General features: G+C 35.8%; 1 protein-coding gene across 1 annotated transcript; it reads left to right on the top strand.

The window, feature by feature from the left end:
* Nucleotides 1-6319: 6319 nt before the first annotated feature.
* On the top strand, nt 6320-10043 carry LOC105016992 (homeobox protein Hox-C12a). The gene is made up of 2 exons (XM_010881252.3): nt 6320-6914; nt 7810-10043. Exons 1-2 carry the CDS (start codon nt 6320-6322, stop codon nt 8046-8048), a joined length of 834 nt encoding a protein of 277 aa, XP_010879554.2. The 3' UTR covers nt 8049-10043.
* The last annotated feature ends 2300 nt before the right edge of the window (nt 10044-12343 follow it).

Genomic DNA, 12343 nt, shown 5'->3' on the forward strand with positions numbered 1-12343 from the left:
AGTTTCATCTTGGTGGTGTTCTCAAGGAATATGTCATCTCTTACCCGCTATTACCATATGTTAATATGTGTGTTTTTTTATGTGTATGTTTTGTTTCAATGTTGGGGGTTATTTAAATACCACCCACCACCTTGGCATTATTTATTATTTAGCTCCCACTTTTTGTTTGGTGACTTCTGACATAGAAAATACCTTTAACAACATTTTCAGCAGGAACATGCTACTACAACAAAAATGTATGTATACTGTAAACCTGAATATGTTTCCAGAACTCAAAATAGTTAAGGTAATCTGTTGTATTTTTATGCTCATAACAATTTGCAGCACTTATATATTTAGGGTTTGTTAAACATTTATCTTTTAATTGCATACTACTATAATTAGTGAGAAAGCAAATATTTTCGGTTGATATAACTTAAACAGATTTGTTTAAAATTATTGATATACTAAGCTACACCTACATTATAATTTCCCAATATGCATTGTCCTTTCAATTGTAACTCTAGAGATACCACCCATGACTGTATTTGTTTATGATGGAGAGACATGGTCATTGAATACATACATTTTGCATCAGTTCAATTCATTGACAACTGTTATAAAATATTCAACTGTAAATACTTCACCAATTCCATAAATCAGTTTTTTTATGTATTGTAACCCCCCTAGCTCATTGAGTATATTTATTTCAGATGTCCTCAAAGTAAACTGTGCTGTCAGAGTAAGCACCGTGGCCAGAAAGTCATGTTTAATAAAGAAATCCATTACTTACCATATTTCCAAAAACGAAATCACAGTTTCTGGTGAGATTTCTGGAAAACCTCTGAACTTTACTAGAATTTTGCGAAGCTACCCAGAAAGCATTGGCTTGCAAAGGAATACATCATTCCTATTGGAAACCAGCTTAAGAATGGGAGCTGGAATCCTTATGTAATTGTTACAATCATTTCAGTAGTGAGTGCACAATAATATAAACGTTTTAAGGAACATTTCTAACTTTGAATTACACTTAATAGAAACATTTGAGTACAAAATACATTAGGGTTTACCGTGTGTAATCTGTTATGATTTTTACAAGCATGATATCTTTATTTTAGTCTGCACTGACACAGCTTGTTGGCCATTATCCAATCAGAGCATGTGAATGAATCGAACTTCAGAGGATGGCACTAACCCAAGGAAGACTTCTGCACCAGGAGGTGTCAGAGGAAGGCCCTAAAAACAGTCACTGACCACAGCCAATTCTCAGCCAATTCCTGAATGTTTCAGTGGCCTACATAATACTTCAGAGCCATGTAAGTGAGATTTTTTTCTTTCCACACATACTCCCACACTTTTGACCATAGCAAGTCCATTTTTATTTTTGCTCTCAATACAGTGTTAAGTTTTTCTTTTTTTTATTGTTGCCAAATCCGTCGTAACAGTCCACCAAGTTCTATGTATAAATTATTTCAGGGTTACATATGTTCCTTGTTGAAATAAAGGTGTTATTTGTATATGCTACCTCTGTAGCAAATGTGGTGTTATCTAAACCTATTATTAAGATTGCTTGTGGATGATGTGTGATCTTAAGTTCTTACAAATTAAATTACGAAAATGTATTAGCTGACTTAATAATTGGTCTAAATTATATTGATTTTGTCATATTACAAAGATTGCTTGTGGATGATGTGTGATCTTAAGTTCTTACAAATTCAATTACGAATATGCATTAGCTGACTTAATATAAACCGATTCCTCTGATGTATACAGCTCCGGAAAAAATGAAGAGACCACTGCACCTTTTTCTTTCCTTTCCAAAAAAGTTGAAAAGGAAGGTTTTGAGTGAGAAACAGAAGGGTTAAAATTAAGAGACCACTGCAAATTGAATTCTTCTGTTCCTCACTCAAAACATTCCTTTTGAACATTTTTAGAAAGAAAAGAAAAAGGTGAAGTGGTTTCTTAATATATACACACAATATGTGTGTATATATAGCATAAATAGCAAAATGGCTGAAAGAAAAATGTAAACCTACCTTGTTTCTATTTTAATCTATAAAGTTGGTAGCATGAATTATAAACAGTGCTGGGGAGTAAAACAGAAAAGTGATTTAATTTAGCAGTTGCATGTGTTTTCAGTTTAATAACCTTTTTTCCAAAGTCAAATTTTAGAACTACACTAACTACAATACTTTTTCCCTACATGAGAAATATATGTACCCATGAAATTGGCAACAATCAGACGCTATCAGACCTGTCTATTTCTCACTTCAAACTGTGTTTGTGTTTAATTGCTAACTACACATTAATTACTGTATGAGTCTGAAGTGATCAGTACGTGCAATCTGAGATGAAGCCTATCTGACATATTTTCACGAAGAGGTTTGGATGTAGTGAATCAGATTTTCAGAGTAACTTTATAAGTAAACTATATTACATAGCTCTAGTATACGTGAATGTATTTCAATGTTAAGTCAATTGTTAGCTTGGGTAACTGTATCTCACCCGATTGTTATACAACCATACAATAAGTAACTTGATTGGATCATTGCCCATGCTCCAATAGTAGCCCCATCTGCGCTAGTTGTTTAGTCACGTAGCCAAAACCGCAACAAACATGTCTTACTTGAACAACATAACTTGGCTGATGGAGTTATATCTACCTCATACAATAATTTGTAATTTGGGTATGTCCTAGTGAAGTTATTTTTATAATTGCAGGGTATTTCGTGAAATTAACTTTTGGGGCTTGTATAATAGGAAGGAATGTAGCTGCAGAACCCATCTATTGTGTCTGTACGTCACTTGTTGGCTACACTTGACCATGACTAGGCAGTCCCTTTGACCTTGACGTAACAACAGCTCGTGCTTAGAACGTAGCTTGTTTGTTTACCAGGCAATATCGCTGATTATTTGTTCTGATGTAGAACGTTAATGGTAAACGTAAAACCAGAGCAGAGGATATTGTGAGGGGTAGCCCCTGTTTTGCATTTGATTGTCTTGTTCTTGGTCTGTTGCTTCTCTCCGGACAATGTTACAGAGTAATCTTGCTGAGTTCTCCAGACCTGAATTCATTCAGCGCACTTCTACTGTCATCATGGGGAGTTTGTTGTTTTGAGCGTGAATAACAAGTAGGCAGACCACCGTCGTCTTGCAAGTCGATTATATTTGATACCGACAAATTTGAGCATCGCAGTGTTCTTTGAAAATCGAGGTTAGGTGTGCTACTTACGATTAGTGGATCTTGCATAAACGATAGCAGAATGTCCCCATAAAGTCATTTTGAAAGGTATGTAGGCTGTTTTTTATACCTTGGGTTCACATCGATGTGAAAAAAGTGATTTCTTTTTTATGTATTCATTTCATTTATATACTCTAATGGCAGCCTTAAAAAGTATGTTGTAAGAGTTGCATATTTGACATTTTATTTTATGGTTCTGATATTACTTCTTGCTTTCAATTATTGATTTTAAAGACTAAATATCTGAACATCTACCATTTCCTAGAATTAAAATAAATGACACAATAATTTAAATATACTGCTTAACAAATGACTTTTAACTGAAATATAGTTTTTTTTGTGTGTGTGCAAGTTTTTAACAAGCCTGTTACAATGACTTAACTGCACATAAAGTAATCACTGGGGAAGCATTTATGAAATGAAATAAATACAACATGGATCATTTCTTTTAAATGTATATGTTTTTTCATTATCTAAGCTTTTGGTAGACCTAATCTATTTCCATTATATTCCAATCTCAATTTTAAAGAGATTTCGGTCTCTTTCAGTATTTTAAAATACATTTTACCTATGTCTTTCACAAATATCGTTTTTATTATTTAGTGGTGTATCACGCAGTCGATCTTTCCTTTTTTAAACTACATGGCCTGTAATACTGCAGTATTAATCTCACTTTTTTGGCCTTGGTCATCGAACAAAAGGAAGGGCTCCAAGAGCGAAGGTGCCTGTCATTCGACCAGAGCTTAGGCCCAAGTAAGGGAGTGAAATGTCGTGAAAGGGCATACTGATGATGAGTGAGAAGGAGGATGACATCCTCTGGTGGTGGATGGATGAAAATTACAGTAAATCGGAGACGGTAAGAGATCGATACTCTTGCATAGCATGTATGTGGGCCGAATTCAAAAAACAACATTGTCACGTTATTAATTTATATATTTTCTAAAGATCTGCGACTCCATCTCAACGGCTTCAATCCAAAAACAACAAAATTATCCAACGGCCGTGAAATGTTTACCTTTTATTAAGCATTTTTCAGTTGAAATAGTATTATGGAAGATGTATTTATTTATTATTTAAGCATGAAAGAATGAATGCCTACGAAATATGATTACAACGTTTTTATTTTTTTAACACATTCTGGATAAGTAATCAGGTAGGTAGTCGGCCACATACACAAACGAACACAAACCCAAACATTAATGAGATTGTATGTATATATAGTATGTATAGTATATATAGTATTTTATTGCGTGTGTATATATTATGCTGTTATGCGGTTCTCTTACCTATTTGAAGGTAAGAGGTATTGTTTTTATTATTACCGTTTTGTATAAATACATTGGAGACAGCGTGCATATTTAGTAAAGCTCTGCATTTTTTCTTGACTAAAATTAAAATAAGTCCTATACATGCAAAAACGTAGGTCTATAATAGAAAGAGACAGGGCGTTCTGCTTTCATTCAGTTGTAGACTGAACGTGGATTATATTCAAAATAGGTTATGATCTGTCTTAAATTTAGATCAAAATGTTATAACTGATGACAAGCTGACTTAAAAAGAAGTCTTCACAAGTTTTACAATGGGGCTGTAACTCAGACAACATGTAACAAACTGAAAGGAAGGAAACTGTTTACTGCTCCTGTCTGGAGAGTGCCTGGGATTCCAAGACAGTTGTTTAAATGAGCTAGCAGACATCAATGCACTAGACAGTGACCTTGAACTGCCAAACGCGCCAATTGGTATACCGTTATTCACACACAAACATTGGAAAGAAAAACTTGACAAACTAATTTTGTTCACCAACCTTTCGAGGCATTACATTTTGGTGTGATTCTCATTTTTTCTATTTTTTTTCTGTTTCACTTACGTAAATTCTGTGATTGCCAAACGGACTGTTCTTGTTTTGTGAATCCTTATTGCCTAATGCACTACCATAAATACAATTCTAGGAGTAGGCTTCCCTAATTGACTGGAGGTCAATGAATGTTTTTTTTAGTTAATCATTTTGTGAATTTGGGAACTTATATATACATGTACACATATACATAGCTACATGGAGAATCAACGCAAAATCAACGCAAAAATGACCCATATAAAAATCGGTTTAGATCACAAAAATATTAGTTTTACTAGGCAGAACAAAACAGGTTGTAAATACATGACCACAATCAAGGCTTACAAATTCAAGTCAAGTTTCTTTCATTTGAATTACTTATTTTCTTACGGAAAATAATGGGGTGAAAATGGCACCAGTTGACTCATACTTTTTCATGAAATGTTATCACATCCTTGTCTCACAGGATCATACTAATGTTCAATATGCCTACCTAAAGTATTTCTGCTAAATCTTCTCTCACTTTTCTCAGCTTGCTTGTGACAGGGGAGATTTTTAGCCTTTGTTAAAATCACATAAAAATAATTTCGAGATCAATCTACACAGTGTATTGCTGAACTTTTAATATATCTGTTGAAGTTGTTCCTTGGAGTAGCACATGTATCATTTGAAATGTACGCAATGAGGTTATTTTATTTATTACATAGCCAACTGTTTCAAACTACTGACCCCTTTATTGTAAATATGAGAGGTGCATGTCTGTGAGCATCAGTCGTTCCCTAAAAGAGACCTGTAAAGAGGAGCATCACAGCTTTATATGACATTCAATGTATCTATAATTTGCTCTAAAGTAGTGGGACAGCAAACAATAGAACACTTACAAGCGGTTTTGTAGCCGCCTTGTAACTGTTAACTAAATTACATATAATGGAAAATCAGGCTTTGGGAAAACTACTAAAATCAAGATGGTGCATCACTTGAACATGAATGAGTAGAATATTTCTAAGCAAATGCTATAAGGAGAAATCAACCCCCAGATTTCCTTTTGTATAAAATGTTTATATGTATTGTAAAAACCACATAAAACCCATAATGCAGAAATTCATGTTGTTTGGTCAGTGCTGGACTTAGTGGGTGGCGGCTTCCGTAACGCAAATTGATGAGAACATGTGACCCTTGTCTGACCAATCATACTCGCCGCTCGGTTTAACTATGTTAAATGTCAGATTGCTATAAACTAGAAGCTCTTCTTCGGGCCCGCGGAAATGGGCGAGCATAATCTTCTTAATCCCGGGTTTGTGGGACCTTTGGTAAACATCCACACGGGAGACACATTTTACCTCCCCAATTTTAGAGCGTCCGGGGGACAACTGGCGGGTCTACACACTCTCTCCTACCCAAGAAGGGACAACGTATGCTCCCACCCTTGGACCCCATCAGAGCAGTGCAATGGATATTCCCAAACTTATTTTAGCAGTTCCATGTCCATTAACCCCTCTTTCAATCGTGCATGCGATATCACTAGGCAAGATGAAGGCAAATGTTTTTATAGCAACGGTAGCTCCAACAGGGAAACCTGTGTTGAAACCGCAACCCTCAAACGTGAAGAAAGGGCGAGAGGAGAGTCATCTTCTACCATAATGACGGAACATGGATTGCACAACGGAATTGGCAACGACAGTACATTTTCCAAGTACGACTATGGCACGGAGCAGTTGACCCAAGATCCACCATCCTGTCAATCCTTAGAATCTGACTCCAGTTCATCGCTGCTAAATGAAAGTAGCAAAGCTTCTGCAGGTATGGCTCAGGCTTTGACATCCCCTGCCAATCACGCACCAAGCACAGCAGCGGGTGGAGGTGAGTGTGTTAATTTACGGTAATACATTGCCATCTATTGGATTTTAGAATGATATGCGTTTGAATTGTAATCGGAATCGTAATTCTTTATTTGTTGATAATGATGTATAAGTTATTGTGATAGCGAATTGACACACGATGCGTGTATTTTGGGGTGAGCACCGCTAGGGGAAGCATTCAATGAAGGCTTCATACTTTCGTTTACACTCAGCCTTTTACACACCAGTAAACCCTTACAGCACCATAAAACTCGATATTGTTTGTGTTAAAAGTAAATAAAGGGAGATAATGTTTTGATCGTGCCAGCAAAACATTTTCTTTTGGAAACGTGTCAACCAAAAGGATTTCAGAGTAAAAACGGCAAAAAGTAGGCCTGTAGACTAACTTTTATTCTCTTTGCTCCTAATTGGAACATTGTTTCAATAAATTCTGCATTTGTTACTCAGAAAAACTTTAGTTTGCATGTCTTTTTTATATGCCCTAAATGCTTGTGAGTAAGATTTCACTGGCGACCTTAACTGCATTTGTAAACCCTGTGACAAGGTGTTGTACATGAATGTCTCTCCACAAACAAATTATGATGAAGATGTCACACGCCCCCATTCCTCCCCACACATGATTTGGTAAAAATAAATGTCTAATTATATAATAATATAATAATCAGTAGTATAATTCAGAATTCCGTTTTTTATTGTAAATGAGTCTTCCGGACAAGAAACTTCTCTCACTGGTCATGAAAGTTTTAAGAAAAGGTTTGTGCTTTGAATAATTTATTGTCAGCCCTACCCATAATCACTGATCGGGATATTTACCTTACCATGGTATTGCATGCATATACATATACAACCTATATATTAATATCTGCTCAACAATGTTCGTTCTTCTCCATCTACAGGCGCCCCGTGGTACCCGTTACACACCCGGACCCGAAAGAAACGTAAACCTTACTCCAAACTCCAGTTGGCAGAGCTGGAAGGCGAGTTCATTCTCAAGGAGTTTATCACCAGACAGCGTCGGAGGGAGCTTTCTGACCGCCTAAACCTCAGCGACCAACAGGTTAAGATATGGTTTCAGAATAGGCGGATGAAGAAAAAAAGGTTGATGCTTAGAGAGCAGGCCTTGTCCTTCTTCTAAAAGAGCTTTTCAGACGGAATATAGAGCGTCACTATTTTAAATAGCATTTGGAAAGCATACCATGCTGAGTGTCACGTTTGAGGTCCTTAACAAGGATGTTCTTTTCTAAAACAACACGACCTCATCTGAATTGTCGGAAACAAATCAAGGGACCAAATAATGTTAGTCTAACCTTGAATCACATTTAACGTGGCGGGGCAAGTGTCAATAATGGTCAACACAGTGGCAAATGACATCATTTGAAAAACATGTAATTATGGACATTATTTGTAATCATTTATTTGTATATATTTTCTCATAATATTAACAATGAAAAAATAACGTAGGCTACTCAGTTCGCTACGGGAATGTCGTTCTCAGTGGTCAATGATTGAAACGCATTGAAATCAAAGTAGCACATATGCTGATGCGCAGTTTAAAATTGGATTTCAGATCACTGTTTAACAATTCCTTTAACAATAATAGCTGTGTTTTGCAAAAAATAATAATAATAACAAAAAGCTACTGATTATAATTAACTAAGACTATCTGCGACAGTTATTAACATGGATGTACGTAATAGTTCACATGTACATTTCACCTTGGCTATTACATTGAAAATGCTATGGTCCCAAAATCGAACTGAAGTACTTGAACCCGTGCTGTAGGCGAAGGGTGACAGTGGATTAATCTATAACTATATCTATTCTATCGCAGAAGTTAATAAGACAGCTTTGGGTATATGCAGTTAAAAACCTTAGTAATTTCTGTGCAATCAATCAGTCAATCACGTGCTCTAGGAGAGGTGCCTGGCCACGGTCAAGGACAACAACTGGCGCCCAGACAACTACGGCGGCCAGACCCATTAGACCTGCATTCTAGATCTGTTTTGATTTCGCCTCGATATTGTGTTTTGATATTGCTGCTAAATTAACACTTTGATTTGTCAAAATCGTTTGTGTGGTACTACATTTATAATTCCACCCAAACACACACACACCCTTTCTAAGTTTCCAGTACGATAAACTATTTGAGGATGTTTTGGGGAGGGGTAGGCAAAGGACCATGCTTTTATTTCTCTGCGGAATGTAACTAATAGCCCCAACCACATTATGACAATTGAAATGGAATGTTTTTACAGCAACAATCATTTGCCTAGTCTAATATATTTCTTCGCGAATGCTCGAACACATCATTCCCTCTTTAGACTTGAATTTCCTTTCGCTGTGAGCAGTTGTCAGGGAATTGGGATACATGTCCAAGCTACCAGGGCACGAATGAGAGCAGGTCTACTTTTGAGAAAGGCAAAAAAAGTGCGCCAAGATGTAATTCCAAATACATTTTAAGTGGAATTCACACCAAATACTAAATATAACGTTCTATGCATTGACTATTGCTTGTTGTATGTTATATAATTTATATTAACATTTTAACCATTGACATAATTAAGGCTTTAAGTAGAATCTAATGTTATAAAAAGTAACCTAGAACTTATAGCGGAATTGTTGTCCGCATGATTTTGTTTGTAAAAATGTTGGGTAGCCTACATTCCTCTCGGAATTATTTTCATTAAGATATGTATGTGATAGATTCAGTTTCCCAAAAGCATAATTAAGGCTAATTTTATTGATAACTATAGACCTATAACGCTTCTGTGAAACCCGTCTCTGAATGGTTTGTTTTGCTCGTTTTCCTTCTCTCTCTCTCTCTCTCTCTCTCTCTCTCTCTCTCTCTCTCTCTCTCTCTCTCTCTGTCTGTCTGTCTATCTGACAGTCTATCGCTCTCTCTATCTCTTCTCTCTCTACAGTGTTGTTCGTTATGTTACGTTGCGTAAAGGCACATGTTATATTGTTAAAAATGAATGTTTTTCGATAGCTGCATTTTAGAGTGACCAGTGAGATTAATTTGTGTTGTGTCGTTGTTATGCATTCTTATGTAATGTGTGTGTTCGGTGTATAACACATTGGCAACGTTCAGCCATGTCCGAAACCAATATGAATAACATGAATGTGTATGTGTATGTGAACGTTTTATTATGTCTATTAAAATGTAGATTTTTATATCATTATCCTGTTTTTGGTGTTATTTTCTGGAGTGAAAAGTAACATGAATCGGCCATTTTTTTTTACATTTTTGTTCTTGTTTTTCTGTTAATGTCTAACTATAAGGATAAATATAAATAATTTGAAGAGCACAGGCCATTCTGTATCCGAACAACCAACACAATAATGCAAAAGCGTTACGTATATATACCGAGGCTTCTCATGGCTTTTTTGGTTTGTGTCTTTTACAGGCTAAAAACATTTTATACAGTTGTGGCATGAGGAATTTGAAGTTATCCGTAACAAGTTATATTTTCACAAGGCTGCAAAGAGGAAGCCATAAAATATTTCCACTGAAACACTTTCTGCCGCATGCACCACCACAAAATAAGCAATAGGCTGTCCATCATAAATGTTTGTTTTGGAGGACTGCCTATCTGTTTGTATTGCTTTGGTCGCGCATGTCTACATTTTGCTCAATACAGGCTATATTTTAAGTTGTAATAACATTGGTTTCTCAGCAAAGTGTTTAAGCTTTAAAACCATTGAACTGTGCTTCATTTCCAGAGGCAAAATAAATCAGTTAGCAACCACTTGTTTGCGTACAAAATTATGTGTTTCTTAAGCAAAACTAATGCTGTATTTCTGGTACTGAACTTTAAGCTTTAAGATATAAAGTGCAATCCGATTTCCACATGCACACACATATGTATCCTACCTCTGATCACAAATAGGCTCCTTCTATTCGACTTGACACTGGGTTCAGTTAAAATATCACTTTGGAATTCAGTAAATACAATTGTTCTTTTGTCGTTGATTAATCTAAAGACTGTCAACTATGTTAAGTGTCTAGGATGCATTAAAATCAATTAATAATACAATAGACTACTATAAGCACTCTCCAAAGTTTTATTTAAAAGCCTTTTTGAGATTCCCTTAATTATTTTGACGTCTTTATCGAACCTATATACTTTGATGTAAAAAATGAATCAGTAAATACATGAGTACATGTGATATAAGTGGCAACAGAGTAATATATTAGTCTTTTGCAGTTTCAGTGTACTTCAAGCATTACAATGATCGTACCACATGTTTGTTTCCCATTTGAATTTGTTTCGTTCTACAAATTGTCAATAGCTACTGATAGAACACAGAATACAGTTTTCTCTAATCAAATCTTAAATATTAATTATTCCTCAACATTGGGGGGATCAGCACCTGGATATATTAGATATTTCCACCTATGAATGCAAATATATTTTTGAGCCTACGCACTGTATGCTTATAGGTAGGCTACCCAATACCCAGAAACTTGAATACGTCAGTGCGCCAACGTTATCACACACAATGAAACGCTGTTTTATCCTCACCTGTTTGTTGCAATTGAAAACTTTGGCAAAGTCATACCCCTTTATCGAACTTCGTTCTGAAATATCAGTTGTCAAAAATTGAAGGCTTTAACATGTTTATTCCATTTATTTAATGGACATTTTATGGAAGTACAAAAAACGCATCTAACGACGCTCTAACGACTGGTTTGAATAACTAGTTGATGAGCAATGGTTTTTAAAAGACACATTTCGTAAAGCTCTGGGACCAACTAAAATATTGTAGGCCATAAACTGAACGCCACAAAGACACTGAGCGACAGTAACCCTATCAAACATTTCGATTTAGCTATACCTAGCTCTAAACCAAGACATGCCTATTTGCCACATCAAGGTCAAATGGAGTTTAGGCAGCGGGCTACATTCGGTAGTAACAGCAAGATTGGCTCTTTTTATGCAGAGCCCTGTTGGGTTCCACTCCTGTTTTTCCTATCAAACAACTGGTGTGGAATTTAGGTGTAGTCTTCGGGTGTAAGTGGCACGTCTGAATGTCTTGATCTTTTTCTAATTGCCGAATATGCTCGAATAATATATTGTTATATCTTCCTCATACAATAATCTATATGCTTTGTTTTCACATTTGCCTTCAAATAAGTTTATATAGCCAAGGCTAGTACGAATTTGTAATGTTTAATGTTCAAATGGTGCTACTAAATGTATCTGTATTTTGTTAATACAGATCCCGGTATATGATAGTACAACGCATTCATAACGGAGGTGAGGTGCAATTCTGCGTTGCACCATGTCTAAAATCGTTCGTTAGCTCAGTAACAGTCGTCGTGGTATATTGGCCATATACCACAAACCTCCGATGTGCGTTTTTCGGTTATAATTCAGTTACCAACAGGAAAAAAATACTCATAATAAATGTTGTCATATGTAGAAA

The sequence above is a fragment of the Esox lucius genome, chromosome 17 (assembly GCF_011004845.1).
Source record: "Esox lucius isolate fEsoLuc1 chromosome 17, fEsoLuc1.pri, whole genome shotgun sequence".
Taxonomy (NCBI): Eukaryota; Metazoa; Chordata; class Actinopteri; order Esociformes; family Esocidae; genus Esox; species Esox lucius.

Coding starts and splice junctions, on each gene's coding strand:
- LOC105016992 (XM_010881252.3), top strand. CDS start 6,320: ATGGGCGAGCATAATCTTCTTAATCCCGGGTTTGTGGGACCTTTGGTA. Junction 6,915..7,809: donor AAGCACAGCAGCGGGTGGAG/GTGAGTGTGTTA, acceptor CTCCATCTACAG/GCGCCCCGTGGTACCCGTTA.